General features: G+C 46.9%; 1 protein-coding gene across 4 annotated transcripts in view; it reads left to right on the top strand.

The window, feature by feature from the left end:
* LOC147116859 (repressor of RNA polymerase III transcription MAF1 homolog) overlaps positions 1-21,415 on the top strand; it is a 64,229-nt gene extending 42,814 nt beyond the window's left edge. For all 4 annotated transcript variants that reach the window (XM_085987272.1, XM_085987273.1, XM_085987275.1 and 1 more), the window contains 6 exons: positions 2,352-2,480; positions 4,589-4,757; positions 6,576-6,697; positions 13,542-13,661; positions 14,493-14,618; positions 15,608-21,415. In XM_085987272.1, the coding sequence (XP_085843398.1) occupies positions 2,352-2,480; positions 4,589-4,757; positions 6,576-6,697; positions 13,542-13,661; positions 14,493-14,618; positions 15,608-15,629 (688 nt within the window). In that variant the 3' untranslated portion in view covers positions 15,630-21,415. The remainder of the gene's footprint in view (positions 1-2,351; positions 2,481-4,588; positions 4,758-6,575; positions 6,698-13,541; positions 13,662-14,492; positions 14,619-15,607) is intronic.
* Positions 21,416-25,776: the final 4,361 nt, after the last annotated feature.

The raw sequence follows: 25,776 nt of genomic DNA, 5'->3' as shown, positions 1-25,776 counted from the left end.
AGATTCTCTGGTGAGCTCAGACTGACAGTCCCCAGATTCTCTGGTGAGCTCAGACTGACAGTCCCCAAATTCTCTGGTGAGCTCAGACTGACAGTCCCCAGATTCTCGGGTGAGCTCAGACTGACAGTCCCCAGATTCTCGGGTGAGCTCAGACTGACAGTCCCCAGATTCTCGGGTGAGCTGAGACTGACAGTCCCCAGATTCTCGGGTGAGCTCAGACTGACATTGTCCCCAGATTCTCGGGTGAGCTCAGACTGACATTGTCCCCAGATTCTCGGGTGAGCTCAGACTGACAGCCCCCAGATTCTCTGGTGAGCTCAGACTGACAGTCCCCAGATTCTCGGGTGAGCTCAGACTGACAGCCCCCAGATTCTCGGGTGAGCTCAGACTGACATTGTCCCCAGATTCTCGGGTGAGCTCAGACTGACAGTCCCCAGATTCTCGGGTGAGCTCAGACTGACAGTCCCCAGATTCTCGGGTGAGCTCAGACTGACATTGTCCCCAGATTCTCGGGTGAGCTCAGACTGACAGTCCCCAGTTTCTCGGGTGAGCTCAGACCGACAGTCCCCAGATTCTCTGGTGAGCTCAGACTGACAATCCCCAGATTCTCAGGTGAGCTCAGACTGACAGTCCCCAGATTCTCTGGTGAGCTCAGACTGACAGTCCCCAGATTCTCTGGTGAGCTCAGACTGACAGTCCCCAGATTCTCTGGTGAGCTCAGACTGACAGTCCCCAGATTCTCTGGTGAGCTCAGACTGACAGTCCCCAGATTCTCTGGTGAGCTCAGACTGACAATCCCCAGATTCTCAGGTGAGCTCAGACTGACAGTCCCCAGATTCTCTGGTGAGCTCAGACTGACAGTCCCCAGATTCTCTGGTGAGCTCAGACTGACAGTCCCCAGATTCTCTGGTGAGCTCAGACTGACAGTCCCCAGATTCTCTGGTGAGCTCAGACTGACAGTCCCCAGATTCTCTGGTGAGCTCAGACTGACAGTCCCCAGATTCTCTGGTGAGCTCAGACTGACAGTCCCCAGATTCTCTGGTGAGCTCAGACTGACAGTCCCCAGATTCTCTGGTGAGCTCAGACTGACAGTCCCCAGATTCTCTGGTGAGCTCAGACTGACAGTCCCCAGATTCTCTGGTGAGCTCAGACTGACAGTCCCCAGATTCTCTGGTGAGCTCAGACTGACAGTCCCCAGATTCTCTGGTGAGCTCAGACTGACAGTCCCCAGATTCTCTGGTGAGCTCAGACTGACAGTCCCCAGATTCTCGGGTGAGCTCAGACTGACAGTCCCCAGATTCTCTGGTGAGCTGAGACTGACAGTCCCCAGATTCTCTGGTGAGCTCAGACTGACATTGTCCCCAGATTCTCGGGTGAGCTCAGACTGACAGTCCCCAGATTCTCTGGTGAGCTCAGACTGACAGTCCCCAGATTCTCAGGTGAGCTCAGACTGACAGTCCCCAGATTCTCTGGTGAGCTCAGACTGACAGTCCCCAGATTCTCTGGTGAGCTCAGACTGACAGTCCCCAGATTCTCTGGTGAGCTCAGACTGACAGTCCCCAGATTCTCTGGTGAGCTCAGACTGACAGTCCCCAGATTCTCTGGTGAGCTCAGACTGACAGTCCCCAGATTCTCTGGTGAGCTCAGACTGACAGTCCCCAGATTCTCTGGTGAGCTCAGACTGACAGTCCCCAGATTCTCTGGTGAGCTCAGACTGACAGTCCCCAGATTCTCTGGTGAGCTCAGACTGACAGTCCCCAGATTCTCTGGTGAGCTCAGACTGACAGTCCCCAGATTCTCGGGTGAGCTCAGACTGACAGTCCCCAGATTCTCTGGTGAGCTGAGACTGACAGTCCCCAGATTCTCTGGTGAGCTCAGACTGACATTGTCCCCAGATTCTCGGGTGAGCTCAGACTGACAGTCCCCAGATTCTCTGGTGAGCTCAGACTGACAGTCCCCAGATTCTCGGGTGAGCTCAGACTGACAGTCCCCAGATTCTCGGGTGAGCTCAGACTGACAGTCCCCAGATTCTCTGGTGAGCTGAGACTGACAGTCCCCAGATTCTCTGGTGAGCTCAGACTGACATTGTCCCCAGATTCTCGGGTGAGCTCAGACTGACAGTCCCCAGATTCTCTGGTGAGCTCAGACTGACAGTCCCCAGATTCTCGGGTGAGCTCAGACTGACAGTCCCCAGATTCTCGGGTGAGCTCAGACTGACAGTACCCAGATTCTCTGGTGAGCCTGGTAAATACTGAAAATGGATGGCCGTATAAGGGAGAAAAATGACAAATCCTTAAAGCTTGTCAATGTATCTTTGTTGATCTTTCTTTATTTTTTCTTCTTCCCTGAAGGATAGAGAGCTATTCCTGTAAAATGGCAGGGGATGACAAGCAGATGTTTAAGCAGTTCTGTCAGGAGGGACAGCCCCATGTCCTGGAAGCCCTTTCCCCTCCTCAGACTACTGGAATTAGCCCCAACAGGTAAGTCGAATCTTCCTTGAAAGAGAAATCCCTTTCTAAATATCCAGTTTCTGCCAGTGGAGGTCTTCAGTAGAAAATGACTCATTGCATTTATTCCACACAAGATGTGTATTGTTTGACCCACTGCAATCAATCAGTGACCTGTGGTAAGTTGAGTGGCCACTGACATCCCTTTCCTGCTCTTCAGATAGAGAAGCATAAAAGTTGTGTCTCGGTGGCAGAGAAGGGGAGAGGACAGAGAGTCCAATCTGGTGCACATACAACAGAGCCATCTGTTTCTCACCAGCTTTAGCTGTCAGATATTTTGGCACAGTGACACTAACCATTCTCAAACTTTTTCAACCTTCCAATTCTTTTTTTCCCCTCTTCCCCCCTCCTACGAAGTTTAACATAACCTGGGTGGTCAGTGCTCATGCTATACCGATTGACCTAGTGCAATGGCAACGTGCGTCACTATTTGAGATGGTCCTCTTGAAACGTGACACCATGCCTAAGTTTATTTAAAATATCTTGTTGGAGTTCCTGATCTGGACACTCCGCTCTTCAGTTCCGTGTCTGTATTGGGGTAACTAACTCCTGCCAGTTCCGTGTCTGTATTCGGGTAACTAACTCCTGCCAGTTCCGTGTCTGTATTCGGGTAACTAACTCCTGCCAGTTCCGTGTCTGTATTCGGGTAACTAACTCCTGCCAGTTCCGTGTCTGTATTCGGGTAACTAACTCCTGCCAGTTCCGTGTCTGTATTCGGGTAACTAACTCCTGCCAGTTCCGTGTCTGTACTCGGGTAACTAACTCCTGCCAGTTCCGTGTCTGTACTCGGGTAACTAACTCCTGCCAGTTCTGTGTCTGTACTCGGGTAACTAACTCCTGCCAGTTCCGTGTCTGTACTCGGGTAACTAACCCTGCCAGTTCCGTGTCTGTATTCGGGTAACTAACTCCTGCCAGTTCCGTGTCTGTACTCGGGTAACTAACTCCTGCCAGTTCTGTGTCTGTACTCGGGTAACTAACTCCTGCCAGTTCCGTGTCTGTACTCGGGTAACTAACTCCTGCCAGTTCCGTGTCTGTACTCGGGTAACTAACTCCTGCCAGTTCCGTGTCTGTATTCGGGTAACTAACTCCTGCCAGTTCCGTGTCTGTATTCGGGTAACTAACTCCTGCCAGTTCCGTGTCTGTATTCGGGTAACTAACTCCTGCCAGCTCCGTGTCTGTATTCGGGTAACTAACTCCTGCCAGTTCCGTGTCTGTATTCGGGTAACTAACTCCTGCCAGTCCCGTGTCTGTATTCGGGTAACTAACTCCTGCCAGTTCCGTGTCTGTATTCGGGTAACTAACTCCTGCCAGTTCCGTGTCTGTATTCGGGTAACTAACTCCTGCCAGTTCCGTGTCTGTATTCGGGTAACTAACTCCTGCCAGTTCCGTGTCTGTACTCGGGTAACTAACTCCTGCCAGTTCCGTGTCTGTACTCGGGTAACTAACTCCTGCCAGTTCTGTGTCTGTACTCGGGTAACTAACTCCTGCCAGTTCCGTGTCTGTACTCGGGTAACTAACCCTGCCAGTTCCGTGTCTGTATTCGGGTAACTAACTCCTGCCAGTTCCGTGTCTGTACTCGGGTAACTAACTCCTGCCAGTTCTGTGTCTGTACTCGGGTAACTAACTCCTGCCAGTTCTGTGTCTGTACTCGGGTAACTAACTCCTGCCAGTTCCGTGTCTGTACTCGGGTAACTAACTCCTGCCAGTTCCGTGTCTGTATTCGGGTAACTAACTCCTGCCAGTTCCGTGTCTGTATTCGGGTAACTAACTCCTGCCAGTTCCGTGTCTGTATTCGGGTAACTAACTCCTGCCAGTTCCGTGTCTGTATTCGGGTAACTAACTCCTGCCAGTTCCGTGTCTGTATTCGGGTAACTAACTCCTGCCAGTTCCGTGTCTGTATTCGGGTAACTAACTCCTGCCAGTTCCGTGTCTGTATTCGGGTAACTAACTCCTGCCAGTTCCGTGTCTGTACTCGGGTAACTAACTCCTGCCAGTTCCGTGTCTGTATTCGGGTAACTAACTCCTGCCAGTTCCGTGTCTGTATTCGGGTAACTAACCCTGCCACCTGTACTTCACTTTAGGTTGAGTAAGAGCCAAAGTGGGGATGAAGGAGAGGGACCGCTCTGTGACAAGTGTAGCCGCAAGACGCTCTTCTACCTGATTGCAACGCTCAATGCATCGTTCCGGCCAGATTACGACTTCAGCACTGCTAAAAGCCATGAGTTCAGCAAAGAGCCCAGTTTGAACTGGGTAAGTGGAAGCAACAGCATTGATTGTGGAATTGTTAGCTTAAATTATCAAAGTAGCCAAAGATTAGCAGCATAGGGTATGGTTGGGGTATACTATTGCAGGTGTTGACGGTTTTTTTTTGGTGAGGTTCCAACCTTGATCATAGAACAGAAATAGATATCATAGAAATTTACAGCACGGAAGGAGGCCATTTTGGCCCATCGTGTCCATGCCGGCCGACAAAGAGCGATCCAGCCTAATCCCACTTTCCAGCTCTTGGTTTGTAGCCCTGCAGGTTACGGCACTTCAAGTGCACATCCAAGCACTTTTTAAATGTGATGAGGGTTTCTGCCTCTCCCACCCTTTCAGGCAGGGTTCCAGACCCAAACCACCCTCTGGGTGAAGAAATGTCCCCTCAAATCCCCTGTAAACCTCCTACCAATTACTTTAAATCTATGCCCCCTGGTTGTTGACCCCTCTGCTAAGGGAAATAGGCCCTTCCCGTCCACTCTATCTAGGCCCCTCATAATTTTATACACCTCCAATAAGGTCTCCCCTCAGCCTCCTCTATTCCAAAGAATACAAACCCAGCCTATCCAATCTTTCCTCATAGCCAAAATTCTCCAGTCCTCGTAAATCTCCTCTGCACCCTCTCTAGTGCAATCACATCTTTCCTGTGATGTGGTGACCAGAACTGCATGCAGTACTCTAGCTGTGGCCTAACTAGTGTTTTATACAGTTCAAGCATAACCTCCCTGCTCTTGCCTTTATTAGCCAAGGCATAGAATACAAGTATTTAGTGTGCCGCCGTAATCACCTTATCTACTTGGCCTTTTGTTCCTCTACACTTCAGTGTCCTACCATTTAATGTGTGTTCCCTTGCCTTGTTAGCCCTCCCCAAATGCATTACCTCACACTTCTCCAGATTGAATTCCATTTGCCACTGTTCTGCCCACCTGACCAGTCCATTGCTATCTTCCTGCAGTCTGCAACTTTTTTTCTTATCAACCACACAGCCGATTTTTAGTATCCTCTGCAAACTTCTTTAATCATACCCCCTACATTCAAGTCTAAATCATTGATGTATACCATAAAAAGCAAGGGACCTAGTACTGAGCCCTGCGGAATACCACTGGAAACAGCCTTCCAGTCACAAAAACACCCTTCAACCATTACTCTTTGCTTACTGCCTCTGAGCCAATTTTGGATCCAACTTGCCACTTTGCCTTGGATCCCATGGGCTTTTACTTTTGTGATCAGTCTGCCATGTGGGACCTTATCAAAAGCCTTGCTAAAATCCATATACACTACATCAAATGCACTACCCTCATCGACCCTCCTTGTTACCTCCTCAAAAGCTATCACTATTAAGTTATATGGTCTGCTCCGTACTGGTGGTTTCTGTTACTAGTGAGCAGCATTATTCCCAGAAACTAGGCAGCATTATGGTCAGGAGTGGGTAAATTGTTCATGAAGATCGTGGACCTGATGGTATCATAATGCTCTAGTGGGTGTTTGCCATACAGCCCAATGGCACAGTACCCTCTTGCTGACTAGGGGTCCTCCGTCCCCTTGTGATGGAAATCAGTTGACCGCTTCAATTTACTGAACTGGTCCAGTGGACTTGGCAATACCAGAAAATAATTGGACCCTGAATAAACCTATATTGATCCTGGACAATGTTTGTCACTGATCTAGATGGGGCCAGAGGAACAGATGTCTGCCTGCCTGTGGGCCAATCCTCTAGGACATTGAGTCACCTGCCCAGTGTTTATGGGGAATATTCCAATGTAATCTCAGTTTTAAATTAATCCTGATCCCTGTGTTTAATCTGTTCAGGTGGTGAATGCCGTGAACACCAGCCTGTTTTCTGCTGTTGGAGAGGAGTTTAACACTCTGAAGCCCCAGCTTTGGAATGCTGTTGACGAAGAGATCTGCCTCTCCGAGTGTGACATCTACAGGTAACCTGAAAATGAATTTTGCACCAACTTTCAAAGGCATTTACATACCGATATTCTTAGCTCAGCTGGTAGCATGCTTGCCTGTCAGAAGGTCATAGTCATGACAGCACAGAAGGAGGCCATTCGGCCCATCGAGTCCCTGCCAGCTCTCTGTAGAGCAATCCAGTCAGTCCCATTCCCCCGCTCTATCCCTGTAACCCTGCAAGTATATTTCCCTCAATGCTTATCCAGTCACCCATTGAAATCATTGAGTGTCACCACTTTTGTCGGCAGCAAATTCCAGGTCCTCACCACTCGCTGTGTAAAGTTTTTCCTCACCTCCCCCGTATCTCTTGCCCAAAACCTTAAATCTGTATCCCCTAGTCCTTGTACCATCAACTAGTGGGTACAGCCTTTCCCCGTCTAGCCTATCCAAACCCGTCATAATCTTGTACACCTCGATCAAATCACCCCTCAACCTCCTTTTGCTCTAATGAAAACAAATCCAGCTTCTCCAACCTGTCCTTGTAGCTAAGATCCCCCATCCCCAGAACCATTCAATAAATCTCCTCTGCACCCTCTCAAGGGTCTTCACATCCTTCCTAAAGTGTGGTGACCAGAAGTGGTGGCCTAACCAGCACTTTATAAAGGTTCAGCATAACTTCTCTACTCTGTTTCTCTCTCTCCACAGATGCTGCCTGGCCTGCTGAGTATTTCCAGCATTTTCTGTTATTTCAGATTTCCAGCATCTGCAGTATTTTGCTATTGTTCTCTACTTTTGTACTCAATACCTCTATTTATGAAGCCCAAGATCCCATATGCTTTGTTAACCACTCTCTCAATATGTCCTGCCACCTTCAGGGACCTATGCACATTAACTCCCAGGTCCCTCTGTCCCTGCACACTCTCTAAAACTGTGCCATTAAGTGTAGATTGCCTCTCCCTGTTCCTTCTGCCAAAATGCATCACCTCACACTTCTCTGTATTAAATTCCATCTGCCACTTGTCTGCCCATTCTGCCAGCCTTTCTATGTCCTGTTGCAGTCGATTGGTATCATCCTCACTGTTTGCCACACCCCCAAGTTTGGTGTCATTGGCAAATTTAGAAATTTCCAGTATCCAGGTCCTATATATCAAAAAAGCAGTGGCCCCAGCACTGACCCTTGGGGAACACCACTGTCTACCATCCTCCAGTCTGAAAAACAGCCATTTACCACAACTTGCTGTTTTCTGTCCTTAAGCCAATTCCTTATCCAAGCTGCCACTGACCCACCTATTCCATGAGCCTCAATTTTGTTAACCAGCTTTCTATGTGATACTTTGTCAAACGCCTTCTGAAAATCCATGTCCTGGGTGCAAACCCCACTCCAGGTGCTTAACAACCAAATCTAGGCCAACACTCAGTGCTGCGTTGTCAGAGGTGCCATCTTCTGGATGACCCCAATTGAGATGCTCTTTACCTGTTTCGGTGGATATAAAAAGAGTACAAAGAAAGGTGGTTGTTGGTTGTGGTTGTTGGCAGTCAATCATCTTAGCCCCAGGATATTGCTGCAGGAGTTCTTCAGGGCAGTGTCCTAGGCCCAACCATCTTCAGCTGCTTCATCAATGACCTTCCCTCCATAAGGTCGGAAGTGGGGATGTTCACTGGCAATTGCAGTGTGTTCTGTTCAATTCACAACTCCTCAAATAATGAAGCAGTCCATGCCTACATGCAGCAAGACCTGGACAACATTCAGGCTTGGGCTGATGTGTGGCACGAATGTTACTTGCCACTTAAGTGCCAGGCAATGACTATGTCCAACAAACGAGTGTCTAACCACCTCCACTTGACATTCAACGGCATTGCCATCACAGAATCCCCCACGATCAACATCCTGGGAGGGTCACCATTGACCAGAAACTTAACTGGACCAGCCACATAAATACTGTGGCTACAAGAGCAGGTCAGAGGCTGGGTATTCTGCGGCGAGTGTCTCACCTCCTGACTCCCCAAAGCCTTTCCGCCATCTACAAGGCACAAGTAAGGAGTGTGATGGAATACTCTCCACTTGACTGGATGAGTTCAGCTCCAACAACACTCGAAGCTCGACACCATCCAGGACAAAGCAGCCCGCTTGATTGGCACCCCATCCACCACCTTAAACATTCACTCCCTCCACCACTGGCGTACCGTGGCTGCAGTGTGGACCATCTACAAGATGCACTGCAGCAACTCGCCAAGGCTTCTTCAGCAGCACCTCCCAAACCCGCGACTTCTACCACCTCTACGCACGGGCAGCATGCGCATGGGTACACCACCACCTCCAAGTTACGCACCATCCTGACTTGTAAATATATCGCTGTTCTTTCATTATCGCTGGGTCAAAATCCTGGAACTCCCTCCCTAACAGTGTTGTGGGAGTACCTTCACCACATGGACTGCAGCGGTTCAAGAAGTGGATAGTTTAGCTCACTAGCTTCTTGAGGGGAATTGGGGATGGGCAATAAATGCTGGCCTTGCCAGTGATGCCCACATCCCAGGAATGAATTTTTTTTTTAATTGCAATATTCGAAGAACATGAGAGATTCTCCTGGTGTCCTGTTCAACATTTATCCCTCACTCAACGCCACCAGAAACAGAATAACTGTTCATTTATCTTGTTACTGTTTGTGGGACCTTGCTGCGTGCAAATTGGCTGCCACATTTGTGGTACATAAGTGACTACACTTCAAACATAATTAATTGACTGATGTGCTTTGGAATGTCCTGAAGATGTGAAATGAGTTCTACAAATGGATGTTACTCTACTATCCTGGACAATGGAATAATGGGCCGTGTGCTCCAATTAACTCGTGATCCCCTACACCAGTGTAAAACTTGATTAACTTTTTGATTGGAAATAGTCTGCATCATGCCTGTGTATGGAGAATCACAACAGAACAAATCCTGCTGGAGGAGGAGGAGGAAAGAATACTCGTATTTATAGTTCCTTGTGTCCGACATCCCAAATTGCTTTACATACACTGAATTAAGAGCTGGTGTAGAACAGGATACTATCAACTTGGCTCAGTTGGTAGTGCACTTGCCTCCCTGAGAGATGAGGCTGTGGGTTCAAGGAAATCGAACACATAATTTATGCCAAAGTTCAGGTGCAGCATTGTCAGATGTCCTTCAGATAGACGTGGCAGGGAAGCTCCATCTGCTTATTCTGTTGCCATTGTGTAGGATCTTTTGGCCAGCTTTCTTCCCTCAGCTAGCACTATTAAAGCAGATTAATTGGTCATATAGGTGTTTGAGACCATGCTGTGTGCAGAAATGTCTGTCGCACTCACCAATGTGGCAACAGTGACTGCTCTTCAAAGCAACTTGTATGTGAAGTGTAATATGATTCTTCTGAAGAGGTGTGATAAGACACTATACAATAGGCTTTTGATAAGGCTCCACATGGCAGACTGGTCACGAAGTTAAAAGCCCATGGGATCCAGGGCAAAGTGTCAAGTTGGATTCAAAACTGGCTCGGAGACAGGAAGCAGAGGGTAATGGTTGATGGGTGTTTTTGTGACTGGGAGGCTGTTTACAGTGGGGTTCCGCAGGGCTCAGTACTAGGTCCCTTGCTTTTTGTGGTATATATCAATGATCTAGATTTGAATATAGGGGGTATGATTAAGAAGTTTGCAGATGATACTAAAATCGGCTGTGTGGCTGATACTGAAGAAGAAAGCTGCAGACTGCAGGAAGATATCAATAAATTAGTCAGGTGGGCAGAACAATGGCAAATGGAATTCAATCTGGAGAAGTGTGAGTTAATGCATTTGGGGAGGGCTAACAAGGACAGGGAATACACATTAAATGGTAGGACACTGAGTAGTGTAGAGGAACAAAGGGACCTTGGAGTGCATGTCCACAGATCCCTGAAGATAGCAGGCCAAGTAGATAAGGTGGTTAAGAAGGTATACGGAATGCTTGCCTTTATTAGCCGTGGCATAGAATACAAGAGCAGGGGGGTTATGCTTCAACTGTATAAAACACTAGTTAGGCCCCAGCTAGAGTACTGCGTGCAGTTCTGGTCACCACATTACAGGGAGGATGTGATTGCACTAGAGAGGGTACAGAGGAGATTTACAAGGATGTTGCCGGGAGTAGAGAATCTTAGCTATGAGGAAAGACTGGATAGGCTGGGTCTGTTTTCCTTGGAACAGAGGAGGCTGAGGGGAGACCTTATTGAGGTGTATAAAATTATGAGGGGCGTAGATAAAGTGGATAGAAAGGACCTATTTCCCTTAGCAAAGGGGTCAAAAACCAGAGGGCACAGATTTAAAGTAATTGGTGGAAGGTTTAGAGGGGATTTGAGGGGAAATTACTTCACCCAGAGGGTTGTGGGGGTCTGGAACTCACTGCCTGAAAGGGTGGTAGAGGCAGGAACCCTCACCACATTTAAAAAGTACTTGGATGTGCACTTGGTCCGTAGCCCTGCAGGTTAGAGCATCCCAAGAGCTGGGAAGTGGGATTAGGCTGGATCGCTCTTTGTTGGCCGGCACGGACATGATGGGCTGAAATGGCCTCCTTCCGTGCTGTAACTTTCTATGATTCTATAACTACAAGTCTTTGCGTGCTGCAGGGTTTGATTTGTGATTATATAAACACTTTAATCCAGTTTATTCAGGCCTACAGTCATCTAGTAATTAGATTCTGACGGTACAAATGAGTCTAGTCCCATTAAACACAGTGGAGCTCCATACAGTGGAAGGGACCAGCAACTGCATTTTTAAGCTGCACTATTGTGCAATCTGAGGTGGTCCATTGCGTAGGAGGTGATGTGGTTGGTTTTCTAAATGGAGGCGTCAAATAGGTTGAAGTCCGAGATAACGATCTTGTGAATTGAGATGGAGACTCTCCGCACACCAGTCAGCAGCTAAAAGACAGTTAATGTTACTGATGGGATCTCTATCAGACTAACTATCTTTCTCTTCCCTTTCAGGTGCTGACTGAACTATATTTCCATTTGCTAATTAATGTTTGTGCTGGGTTCCAGTAAATGCTTCATCTAAAGTTCACTGATTACTTCCTGCAAGTGTTTGCTCAAACCTACAAAGAGCTCCCACATCCGGCAAGATTCACATAATACTGGTCATAACTGCTGCTATTGCAACCCTTCTAAGCTTTAACATTTTTATGCTATAACATGTAAACTTTAAAAAGAGCTTTAAAATTTCTATAGCACCTTTTCACAACATGACATCCCAAAGCGATTCACAACCAATGACTGACTTTTGAAGTGCAGTCAGTGTCATAGTATGAAGTTTAAACAGTCAGAGCTATATACACACTCCTGTGGGTTACCCCATTTATAGCAAACTCACTCCACAATCTTGGTGCTCTCCTCGTGCCGGTTTACTGCCTCGCGCTTCCCTATCTCTAACATACAGCCCTCCCGAGATCTCTGCGCTCCTCCAATTCTGGCCTCTTGCGCATCCCCGATTTTAATCGCTCCTCCATTGGTGGCCGTGCCTTCAGCTGCTGTGGCCCTAAGCTCTGGAATTCCCTCCCTAAACGTCCGTCTGTCTGTCTGTAATATTCGTAATTTACAGAAAGCTGACACCGGACAGTGTCGGAGGCCCCTTTGCACTGCAGCTGGGCAAACCTTCTTCCTGTTTCACGTGCACTGTCTGTCTCCCCGCCAAGTGGCCTCCGACTACTGCTGAACCTGTGTAAAACGACAGCACCTGTACAGGTCAAAGTTTGATGCGTTCTAACTATTAGGAAACTCTCGATTTACCGGCACCTAAATAACCGGAAATCTCGGTTAACCGGCAAAATTCAGGAGTAGGTTCAGGTAAGTTTTACTTCATATTACTTGCCTTCCTCGATCTGTTGCTGTGCAATCGGGTGTGGCTGCAGCTGTTGCTAAGCTACAGAGACGCTTGGAACTTGTGACCATTGTTCTGCACCTGTTGCTAAGCAACAGGGTTTGTTGCTTTATACGGAGCTCTCAGCTCTCCGTATCTTTTACTATAGCTCTCGGTTATCTGGAATTTTTGATGAACCGGGTGCCGGATAAAAAAGAGTTTCCTGTAACTGACCCAGTCAAAACATGTCCAGGTTTGAGTCCCAATTTGTGCTGAATGAACTGATTGGGACATTCCAGTTGGGTTAGGGAGAGCAAAAGTTAGAATTCTTGTGACACCATTAAGGCCCGTGGCTGTAATGCCCTGCAGTTGAATAGGCAGCCAAAATTCACTGAGTATTTCCGGCATTTACTGTTTTTTATTTCCGATTTCCAGCATCCACCGTGTTTTTCTTTTGTTTTAGTTGTGCATCCTTGCATCAATAGTATTCAGGATCCTACAGGGCATCGACAAGATAAACAAAATGCATTTAACGCTGTCGCATCTTCAAGAGAGGGTATAGTGTCAAACTTGGTGAAAAGACAGTTTGATTTTCATTGCTTTTCTGAAGATGGTGGTGGGTGTGTGGACTGGACTGTCCAAGGAGGCAGTGAAGCTGATTGTATCAGAAAATTTGAGAGTTGGATTAAAAACCTGGAGGAAAGACTTAAGGGATAATATTGAGATTTGATATTTTCTAGACACTGGGACCAGCCAGGTGCACTGTTCTGGTCCAGTACATTCACCTTTGGGCATGTAATCGTACCTCAATAAAGTCAGTGTCTCCAGGAGAAAAGTTAATGCTGCAGCCTGATAGATCGGGGCTATTTAATATGTAGATGGTGTGTGCGAGACACTTAAAACGTGAGACTCTAATGATCCTTCTCGCTGCAGTGAACTTTGGCTGTGCACTCTATCTCTATCAGAACTTTGGCATCTTTATGCTGGTCAATTTATTTAAAAAGTGATTTTAATTATGTGTGGAATTGTTTCTTTCTAGCTACAATCCTGATCTGGACTCTGACCCATACGGCGAGGAGGGCAGCCTCTGGTCTTTTAACTATTTCTTCTATAACAAGAGACTGAAAAGGATAGTGTTCTTCACGTGCCGCTCAGTCAGGTGAGATTTACCTTTTAATGTGCTGTCCAGTTACATGTTCCACTTCTGACAGAGGTGAGGCAGATGATGAGTGGAAATCACTTGAGCATAACTGACTTGATGCAAGCACTGTAGGGGTTATACGAGGGCAGGGTGTTCAAGAACAACCTGAAACTCAACACCTGTGTAGACTACCTGTTCTTTATCCTCTGTGTGCTTTTGTGCAAATCAGACTTGAACGCTTCACTTTTTAAACTTCCTGGGTCTGGAGGACTGGAAAAGGCTGCTCTCTCATTCAATCATCAGTCCTCCAGGCCAGAGACTTGCTGAACCTATTTGTGTTTTGGGTGGGATTGGAGACAGAATGGAGGATGTCAAAGGCTTGGCATTATATACGTCGCACTCACTCACTCATGCGTGCGCGCGCACACATTTTGGGATCTATTTTTTAATATATGAGCAAGGTCACACACAGTCAATGGCTTTGACACATACCTGATCCCCAGCTACAAAAGCTTAGGCATCCTGTACTAGGGTGATAAATGGGAGGCTAAACCTCACCAGTGATTGGAAGATGGGAGAGTGAAGTGCCTCAGGCCAGGCTCTTGCTGCCCTGTTCCCTCGGGCAAGTTGCCTGCTTGATCTGTTGGTCTGAGCCCTGCAGGGGATGAAGAGATGATGAGAATTGGAGGGGGAGAGCAGGATTACTGGCCTACCCTGGTTGGGAAGTTCATCTTGTTAAATTCCTGCTGGTTCGATGTGAAAGTCTAGTCCTGGCTAGAACTCCCTGCGGCTTTAGAGAGATGCCGAGGACACTCTGGCATCATCTAACTTTGTCTCCTTGATTTGCAGTGGGTACTTGTACAGTCAGGACACTGAGATCAGCAACAACTTTGACATGGATCTGGAAGATGAAGACCTCCTTAGTCAGGACGATGACGATGAGGATGAAGAAGCAGACGCCATCGAGGAGGCCAGGTTTGTCTGCACAGAGTTCTTAAATAAAGTAGGTATTTGTTCGCCCTTTCAATGGCCGACATCCAACCTTCCGCATGAACTTTACAAACGGGGTCATTTCCATACTGCGTGAGTGTGTTGTCATCAAATCGGGAGAGATGTGTAACGGACGGCTGATCCGATACCTGCCGTTTTACACGGTCTCCCAAACTCCCCAGTGGAGGGCTTCACACTGACTTCACTCTGTGCTTTCCAGATGGCGATCCAGGAGCCTTGGCTAACCTCTCCTCTAACTCACCCTAGCGATGGTGAGGCTGATTGTAGTCCCTGCACTGCTACCTTGAGTGAGATCGGCGAATTAAACCCAGGCCAAGAGGCCAAGCTGTGTCCTGCTGTCTAGATGGCCAGTTACATGCTGACTTTTACCATCTGAGCTGTTGGGAAGCTTGGAAGCTAACCAAATTTGTTTTTCTTACGTCATTTTGGTTCAGTCTTTTTGTGTCTGTGTTCCTTACACATTACATTACTAGCAGATGGGTAGGTGGCCAGCTTTATACACAGTATAACCCAGCATTAGGTTGGTGACCCTCTTTGCTGTTCTGTGCTTAGTTAGTTGATCTTGCCAGAGCTGGTGGCAGTGGCACCATAGTTGGCCTCTGTTCTGGTGCTTGGGAGAAACCACAGATCTTGGTGGTCGGGAGGTGTAAGTTTCCTGCTTCAGATCACTATCCAGTGACCCTCTGCTTTCCATCTGAATGGCCAACGAGGACAAGATTGGGCCACCACAATCTCTGATTCTGCTGACATTTGTTATCTAGGCTCTCAAATGAAGGATGGCTTTCAGCTGAGGTATAAGGAAGGCGCAGGCACTTGTATAACTACCTTTAGGAGGGAGTCGGCATCTTCAAGATAGGGAAGGAAATTGATAAAGGAAGGGGAGCATTAAGGTGGTTTTTTTATATAGGACAGAGCATCGATTAAAGTGCACTAATCTTTTCTTCTGTCCTCAGGTACCAGGCAGTATGTGTCTAAGCAGCGAGCAGATCATTCTCTCTTCAGCATCTTTGCTTCCTATAACCTTCAAACTGACTGCTGCTGTGTGAAGCTGAAGGTGAAAGACCAGCACTTTCCTCATTCTTAATCTCAGGCATTAAAACTTTTTTTTGACTTCGGTGCAGACCTGTAACCAGACTCCTACTTGCGAGCGGACTGCACCAGGAGCTTTGAGCAGGCCTTTGGTTTTAAAATGGCTGCCTCCAGTCCCTTGACCCAGGATTACCAGAGTGGATGAGTCCTTGTATGTGTGTTTCTGACTCCATTGCCAACATTCGCCTCTTGTTGCACTGACCTGTATGTTGTCGGGCATGCTTAGGAAGCCAAGTGAACAGACTCGAGCAGCAAGGATGAGCACACCAGTGTATTCCATGGATCAGGGTCAGCTTTGCACTTAAAAGATCACCGCTGCCGTCAAGGACACAACTGGTGAAAATCAGCGCACCATCGACTTCCTGGTGCTTCCCACAAGGCGCACCCCCACCCCCCCCCCCCCCCCCCCCCCCCCCCCCCCGAACACTTGGTGATTTCTAAAGTGGCTGATTGCAATGGACTGGATCAGGTTTCGCACCCAAGGACAACTGATTAATCGTCTCCTCGTTTTGCTTTTAAAGTGATCGTGCTCTCTGCTCCTGTGTGAAGCTCATTTTACCCCTCCCTCCCCCTTTCCCCCATTTTGAAGGGAGACTGTAAAGCTATTCAGATGGGCCTCCTTATAGTCAGTAGGCTAGTTGACGATTTTTATGCTGTGCCTCAGTTCCGGTTCTAAACTGGAGCTCGCAATACGGCAGAGCCCTTCAGTCTCATCCTGTTAAAGTCTTTTTTTTTTAAAGTTAATTTTTTTGGTTTACAAAAAATAAAAGTTGTTGTATAATCTTAAATCCTTTTTAATGAGTGTGTAACCAAAATATATTGTTGTGCAGCAATTCTCAAGGATAAGCTTTAGTTTTGAAAGAAGAATCCAAGTTGAGACCGGGCCTTGTAGCCTGCATTGAAACTGTCTGTAGTACAGGGGGTGAGGGAGTGTTTCCACTGGATCACGTGTCACCAGGCTAATCGCTTCAAAGTTGCCTCAAGTGCTTGATCATTAATTCCAATTCACGTAACGTCCTGTTCACCCCATTGCTGTAGTGAATCCCCATTTCAACCATGAGTCTCCCGTTAGAACTGGACAGCAATGAAGGGATGAGACTACAGCTCTGTCATTTGTTTTTAGGCTATTCCACTGATCTGGGTCTTGCCACTCCCATGCTGTGTTACCATTATCTATTGCATCACTCCTTCAGGATGTATCTGTTCCGGATCTTTAGCTTTTCAACACCTCATGTGTATGTGAGGCCTCGCTCTCCCCTGTGCTTATAGCCTTCCCAGCCTCTTGATTGTGCCCAATGTGATGTCTTGGCTGTATTGTAGCATAATTCAGTTTGATGCATGCAGTTTGACAGCATTTCAGTAAGCTTGGATTAAACCCAATGATCTCTGATTGCAGTATCCAAATACAGTGAGGGTGGAGTTTCAGGACAGAGGGATAACAGAAAATGTGCATATTTCTAGTGTGCTGGATGGGGGCACCATGTGTTGGAGAGACTTTAAACTTCACTTGGTTCCACTTTGACCACGGGATGGTATAATCCTACACATCCATTGGATTACCTAGATTTAAGTACAGGTTTGATTGTTCTTCTTCAAACACACCCCTACCCCTTACCCCACCCTCCCCCGCTCCCATCCGTGCTTGAAATGATGCACCACATTTCTGAGTGGTGATCTATTCATTAAGCTGAAAAAGAACCAGGCAATTGGCCAAAGGTTGGTGGGTTGAGCAGGTGACCGCCACCTGGGTGGGAGTCAAGTTGCTTATCCCATGGTGTCTAAGTATAGCTGTAGCATTGCATTACATAGCACAGTGAATGCTTCCGCCACCATCCATTGACACTTAGAATAATTCACAAGTACTCCCGCTGAGGAAACTAACCTCAAATAGAATCCGAATGCAATCAGAAAATGTGCCCAGCTCAACCTATTTTATCATTGCACCAGCCAGTCAGTCCGTAGTGAGATTACTATTTGTTGACTTGGGTGCTCTCCCTTGTCCTCCTTTCGCTGCTTGTCCTCCACGGTGCTTCACCTATCTGAGCTTTGAGATTAAGGAATTGGGAAGCCTGCAGCCCAGATGCACGGTGCTGATCTACCAATTGAACCCATCATCACCAGCTTTGTGCAGCCATTTTGGAAAATTTGCACTTTGTATATGCCCTGGTTCATAAAATGTATAATATTTCCGCAAGACTATCGGGATCCAGTGCTTTCTTACCGAGTAGTAGACTTGAACCATGGAAACCAGAGTTAGAATCTTTAAGCGAAGTGCCAGAGTTGGCCTTGTTTAAATCTTTTTATTAAAAATGAATCACCAGCATCATCAAGCTTGTCCATTATGGCATCTTTCCACTGGGGCAAAGGAAATGCGAACTAGATGCACCACGTGAAGAGTTCAATTGATCTTCATGAATGATTCTGGTGTTTGTGTAAAGCGATGTGCAGCTACTTCCTTGAATTAGTGATGGGAGCTTGTGTTTGACTCTTGCGGTTCACAAATCTCCCCATGGCTAATTTTCTAATGCGAGCCAACTTTTGTAAACCAAAAATATATAGGGTTGCTGTGCTTGTGATTTTTATTTTTTGTGTATATTGGGGTTCGTTCTGTAAGAGGCCGGTACCAGGGTTAGTACATCGGCATTGCTAGATGAAATAAGACAAGTTCATCTAGTTCACCACCTACTATCCTGGTACTCGCATGATACAACAATAATGGAGTTGTTGACTAATCACAGCAATTAATCTCGATAAATGAGTCTACAACAGACCCCGACGAGAAGCGAGGGAAACGCCAGCGGCGGAGAGCTTTGGGAACCACAGGTCCAAAGTCACCTGTTCCTCCCAAGTTGCACTTGCCACATGTCCTGAGGTGGGCAGTGAACCAGAAGGGGCCACAGATGGTAGAAATGGGAGATTTAAACTTTTCAACAAGGTTCTGCTACATTTACTCTTGGGTAACTTTGGCTGCATTATTGAACCTCCCTAACATGGTTTTTGAACCCTCAAAAGTTGATCTGATTGGCAGATTAACTGGCATAGGTTCATTAAATGTTAGCTGAGTCCTGGCATCACACTCTCGAGAAATATAAACTCCTAAATAGCCTTGTGTCCAATTGCGACCCTAAGGTGTTGGCCTTGACTCAATCGGTGTGCCCGAGTCAGAAGAGCATGTGTTCAAGTCCCACTCCAGAGACCTGGGCACATAAGCTAGGTTGACACTCCAATGCAGTACTGAGGGAGAGCTGCATTATCTTTTGGAAAAGATGTGAAACCAAGGTGCCACCTACCCTCTTGGGTGGATTTAAATATCCCATTGCACTATTTGAACAAGAGTCGGTGCATTCTCCTGGTGTCTTGGCCAACATTTACCCCTCAACCAACGTGGCCAAAACAAATTATCTGCTCATTTTTGCGGGACCTTGCTGTGCACCTTTCCTTACGTTACCACAGTGACTACAATTATTGTTTTTTTTTTTTTTTTAAGTACCTAGGTCAGAAATAGAATGCCTGACTTCATCTCGTGTTCTGCTAATGGCTCTTGACTCCACCAAGACGTGGCTCATGGGTGGTGATGCTCTGTCGGGTTGGAACAATCCGAGCACTTTGGTTCACTGCTTTGCTTTAAAATTTGGATTTGATGGGCCAGGGGACAGGATTCGGGAGGAAAGCATAGTTTATTTCTAGAACCAGGTTGGAATCATAGAATCTTACAGCACAGCTCGAGGCTATTCGGCCCATCCTGCCTGTGCTGGCTCTTTGAACGAGCTCTCCAATTAGTCCTGCTCTTTGCCCATAGTCCTGCAAATATTTGTACTTGTAAAACACAAGTGTTTTTGTATATGGCCTGTTAGTATGCCATTTTCAACTCTGGCCATGCACCACAAGCCAGTAAGTAACCTGGCCCTAGTTCTTTGCTGCTTGGAACCACCTGTCCAGGCTTCACAAGTTAGAATAAAGAAGGCCCTTTGGCTCAATTTGATTCAATCCTCCCAGAAAATGAACTCTCTCTGGTGTGTCGTGCCTGTTTCTTGATTGAGGTCAGCACCCTGGAGTCCTACCGCTGTTTCTTGTAATCCATTGCAGGTGTTGTCTACCGTTTGCTCCACTCCCGTCAGGGGATGCAGTGCCTTCCCCATAGCAATCGGGCCGAGAACCTCCGTTCAGCAGAAACCCATGTCCCACCATTCCAGTGTGTTGCTTGTTCTATTAAAATGCTAGTGCATAGGCTTTATGCCCCCCCCCCCCCCCCAAAATGGGGGTTTCTTGGTGGCTCCCCCCCCCCCCCAAAAAACTTGGAGCACAATTAGCCAACCGCCTCTTGCAAATATTAATTTACTTCAGTAGCAACACTTGTAATGGGATACAAGCTACAGGTATTTCGGTTTTGCTGGGGATTTTGCGCTAAAGTTTTTTTTTTATTATAATGAGGGGAAACACCCCAAATCTTCTGCTTCCAGGTCAATCCTCACGCTCATCCCTAAACCATAGTGGTTCCTGCAAGCCTACACAAACTGAAAGCCTGGCTTGTAAAACCCAGCGACCACCTGTTTGACCATTGGGGGTGATGGAGCGGGCTCGTAGCAACCAATTCTGTGGTGAGTTGGCCAGTATTAAACGTTTGGCCAATGAATCCTGTCACCCAGCCCTACCGCTATGTCTTCACTATCAACGTAAGCATACTGGTTCCCTCACAGTCTACCATTGGATCACAGAACAAGTGGGCTGTAGATGTACAATTAATGACCTTCGTGTAAATTCAGGGGTGTTCAAAATAATGAAAGGGTTTGAGAGTAAAAAAGAAGAAACTGTTTCCACCGGGCAGGAGGGTCAGTAACCACAAGACACATTTATAATAATTGGAAAGAAAAAACGGGGGAGATGAGAATTTTTTGTTTTATGCAGCGAGTTATGATTGGGAATTCACCGCCTGAAAGAATCATGGAATCATAAAGTTACAGCACGGAAGGAGGCCATTTTGGCCCATCGTGTCCGCACCGCCCAACAAAGAGCTATCCAGCCTAAACCCACTTCCCAGCTCTTGGTCCGTAGCCCTGCAGGTTAGAGCATCCCAAGTGCACATCCAAGTACTTTTTAAATGTTAGGGTTCCTGCCTCTACCACCCTTTCAGGCAGTGAGTTCCAGACCCCCACAACCCTCTGGGTGAAGAAATTTCCCCTCCAATCCCTTCTAAACCTTCCACCAATTCCTTTAAATCTGTGCCCCCTGGTTTTTGACCCCTCTGCCAAGATGGTGGAAGCAGATTCAATCATTTTCAAAAGGGAATTGGATCTCTACTTAAAGGTAAAGGAAAAATTTGCAGGGAGTGGGACTAATTGGTAGCTCTTTCAGAGAGCCAGCACAGTTATGATGGGCCGAATGTCTGCCTTCTGTGCTCTGATTCTATGATAAGTGGGTTGAAATCCCAGTCTGATGGGAGTCTTGTAGTCTTTGACAGACAGTGAACACAGTGCACCAATTCTTTTATTAAAGGATGGGAGACTGATTTAGAGTTTCTTTATCTCCAACTGCACTGATTATTTAAGGGCTGTGTCACTTGCTCCATGCATACAACTTTAAAAAAAAATATTTTGTTGGTGTTTACTTTCCATGTTTTAATATAATCTTTTCACAGCACAACAAATAAAACCTGGTTTGCTTGCCAAAACAGGGATGGTGGTTGTGTGTTTCTTTTAACTCCGATTAAATCTCTTCATTAAAAAAAAACCATATAGGATCATGGGCTTTTATAAAGAGAGACATAAGGTACAAAAGCAAGGAATTTGAGCTAAATTTTTATAAGTCATTGGTTCGGCTTCAGCTCGAGTATTGTGTCCAATTCTGGGCACCACACTTTAGGAAGGATGTCAGGGTGCAGAGGAGATTGACTAGACTAATACCAGGGGTGAGGGACTTGTTAGTTGGAGAAGCTGGGATTGTTCTCCTTGGAGAAGAGAAGGTTAAGGGGAGATTTAATAGAGGTGTTCAAAATTATGAAGGGTTTTGGTAGAGTAAATAAGGAGAAACTGTTTCCAGTGCTGGGAGGGTCAGTAACCAGAGGACACAGATTTAAAATAATTGGCAAAAATGCTAGCGGGTAGATGAGAATTTTTTTTTACGTGACTTGTGATCTGGAATGCACTGCCTGAAAGGGTGGTGGAAGCTGATTCAATAGTAACATTCAGAAGGGAATTAGATAAATACTTAAAAAGGGGCAACATTTGCAGGGCTATGGGGAAAGAGCAGGGGAGTGGACAGCTCTTTCAAAGAGCCAGCACAGGCAGGATGGGCTGAATGGCCTCTTCCTGCGCTCGGATTACTGATGTGTCTCTCATGCTGCTGTCTGGATCCTGCATCGACATGTCTCGTACTCCTCCAGCCGTTGGATGAGAGCAAAGGAATGACCTAGCAGGGTTGTGTAATCTTGTTCTGGAAAATCACCAATATAGTTGAACTACAGCAGTAGGAATGTTGGCTCCATCAAATTTTTGTTTATATCTGAAGTACTGTAGATGAGGCTATACTTGAATCAATTATGGGTACTGAACCTCAGACATATTTATAAAAAAAAAAAAAAAAAAAAAAATTTATTCATTGATGGGATGTGGGTGTCGCTGGCTGGCTAGGCCTGCATTTAGTGCCCATCCCTAATTGCCCTTGAGAAGATGGTGGTGAGCCGCCTTCTTGAACCGCTGCAGTCCATATGGCGTAGGTACACCCACAATGCTGTTAGGAAGGGAGTTCCAGGAGTTTGGCCCAGCGACAGTGAAGGAACGGCGATACAGGTCCAAGTCAGGATGGTGTGTGGCTTGGAGGGGAACTTGTAGGTGGTGATGTTCCCATGCGTCTGCTGCCCTTGTCCTTCTAAGTGGTAGAGGTCACGGGTTTGGAAGGTGCTGTTGAAGGAGCTTTGGCGAGTTGCTGCAGTGCATCTTGTAGATGGTACACACTGCAGCCATAGTGCGCCGGTGGTGGATGGAGTGCCAATCAAGCGGGCTGCTTTATCCTGAATGGTGTTGAGCTTCTTGAGTGTTGTTGGAGCTGCACTCATCCAGGCAAGTGGAGAGTATTCCATCACACTCCTGACTTGTGCCTTGTATAGATGGTAGAAAGGCTTTGGGGAATCAGGAGGTGAGACACTCGCTGCAGAATTCCCAGCCTCTGGCCTGCTCTTGTAGCCACAGTATTTATATGGCTGGTCCAGTTCAGTTTCTGATCAATGGTAACCCCCAGGATGTTGATAGTGGGGGATTCAGCGATGGTAATGCCATTGAATGTCAAGGGGAGATGGTTAGAGTCTCGCTTGTTGGAGATGGTCATTGCCTGGCACTTGTGTGGTGCGAATGTTACTTGCCACTTGTCAGCTCAAGTCTGAATGTTGTCCAGGTCTTGCTGCATATGGACACGGGCTGTGTCAGTATCTGACGAGTCTCGAATGGTGCTGAACAGTGCAATCATCAGCGAACATCCCCACTTCTGACCTTATGATGGAGGGAAGGTCATTGATGAAACAGCTGAAGATGGTTGGGCTTAGGACACTGCCCTGAGGAACTCCTGCAGTGATGTCATGTGATTGAGATGAATGACCTCCAACAACCACAGCCAACTTCCTTTGTGCTAGGTATGATTCCAACCAATGGAGAGTTTCCCCCTTGATTCCCATTGACTTCAGTTTTGCTAGGGCTGCTTGATGCCACACTCGATCAAATGCTGCCTTGATGTCAAGGGCAGTCACTCTCACCTCACCTTGAGTTCAGCTCTTTTGTCCATGTTTGGACCAAGGCTGTAATGAGGTCAGGAGCTGAGTGGCCCTGGCGGAACCCAAACTGAGCGTCAGTTAGCAGGTTATTGCTGAGTAAGTGCCGCTTGATGGCACTGTCGACAACACCTTCCATCACTTTGCTGATGATTGAGAGTAGACTGATGGGACGGTAATTGGCCGGGTCGGATTTGTCCTTTTTGTAGACCGGACATACTTGGGCAATTTTGGCAGTGGAGCGAGTACAGTGTAGATTCACCAGAATGACACCGGGGCTTTAAAAAAAACTTGCATTTACGATAGCACCTGTTACAATCTTGGGACAGTGCTTTACAACCAATGAAGTACTTTAGAGGTGTACCCATTGTTGTAATGTAGGAAACAGCTAATTTGTGCACCCAAGATCCCACAAGCAGCAATGTGATAAGGACTAGATAATCTGATTTAGGTGTTGGTTGAAGGATAAATATTGACCAGGACACTAGGAGAATACCCCTGCTCTTCTTTGAAATTGTGTCATGGAATCTTTTACTGCCACCTGAGAGGCCAGACAGGGATTCAGTTTAATGTCTCATCCGAAAGACGGCACCTCCAACAATGCAGCACTCCCTCAGTACTGCAGTGGAAGTGTCGGCCTAGATTTTTGTGGTCAGGTCTCTGGAGCGGGGCACTCGAGGATACGGTGGCATACCTGGGCCACTTAAAAGCACAGATTGGGGACTGAGCCTATAACTAAGCAATATCACCTCCAGGTGTCACACCATCCTGCCTTGGCTAGGTTCTTCATTGCTACTGTGGGACCACCACCATCAGCATAAGGCCGACTGCCATTCAAAAAGGTCCACCACCACCACCACCTCAGGATAACTAGAGATGGCCAATAAAAGTGACCTTGCTAGAATCTCCCACAGCTCAAGAACAATTTCTTTGTTTAAAGCAGTCCACCCAATCCATCCACTATTAGGCTCTAGGTCAGTAGATGGTTTTGCACATGGTTCTTTGCAGCATATATATTGACCAATCAAGTGTCAGCTGTGGCACTCTCGCCTCTGAGTCAGAAGGTTGTGGGTTCAAATCCTCCTCCAGAGACTTGAGCACAAAAATCTAGGCTGACACTTTTGGATGAGACATTAAACCATCTGCCCTTTCAGGTGCCTGTAAAAAAAATCCCATGGCACTATTTGAAGAAGAGCAGGGGCGTTCTCCCCAGTGTCCTGGCCAATATTTATCCCTCAACCAACATCTAAAGCAAATGAAATAACAGAAAATGCTGGAAAAACTCAGGCAACATCTGCGGAGAGAGAAATGGAGTCAACGTTTCGTGTCGAAACCCTTCGTCAGGACTGAGAAAACACAGGAAATGAAACCGATTAAAAGGTCAGTTTGGGGGCTGGGAAATGGGGATGAAAGAACAAAAGAGAAGTGAAGAGACATTAAGAGGTATTCAAAACCAGACGAGATGGTGATAGGACTAGTGGAGACAAAAGACGGCTCTAGATTAGGTGTGAAATGCGCTGGCAGAATGGGAGACAGTTGCCATGTGGGAGAGAAAAAAGGGGGAAGGGCACAAAACAAAGGTGTGGATAAATATATATATAAAAATGTAATAGGGGCCGAGGTTATGATCTGAAATTGTTGAACTCGATATTGAGTCCGGAAGGCTGTAAAGTGCCCAAGCGGAAGATGAGGTGCTGTTCCTTGAGCTTACGCTGGGTTTCCGTGGAACAATGCAAGAGGCCGAGGACGGTGAGGTGGGAATGGGGCGGTGAATTAAAATGACAGGCGACCGGAAGCTCGGGGTCATCCTTACGGACTGAACGGAGGTGTTCCGCAAACCTAGAGCAAATGATCTGGCCATTTATCACATGCCTGTGGCTCTGTGCAAATTGGCTGCTGTGTTCCCTACATTACAACAGCGGATGCGCTTCAAAAGTACTTCATTGGCTGTAAAGCGCTTTGGGACGTCCTGAGGTCGTGAAAGGCGCTACAGAAATGCAACTTTCGTCTTTTTCTCTTTGCTATTGCATCATGGTCTCACCCTGCTCACACCAGTTCAGGAAACACTTCTGTTCCACTGCCCACTCGACGCTGCCTTCCATTCCGCAAGCATTTGCCACGCCGTTTGATCAATCCAGCACCTCAGCAGATCATCTGTAGGCCAGTCTAGCAAGTAATCGAAGAGGAGACTGAGCAACAGTGCACAAGGAGGGGAATAAGACCCAATTTGAAAACAAAGGTGCTGTTTGGAAATAGACACCTACTCTTCTAAAGCTC

Source organism: Somniosus microcephalus, chromosome 5 (assembly GCF_052327205.1).
Source record: "Somniosus microcephalus isolate GS21.2 chromosome 5, FLI_Smic_1.0, whole genome shotgun sequence".
Classification (NCBI taxonomy): Eukaryota; Metazoa; Chordata; class Chondrichthyes; order Squaliformes; family Somniosidae; genus Somniosus; species Somniosus microcephalus.
This window is presented reverse-complemented; position numbering and strand designations above follow the sequence as displayed.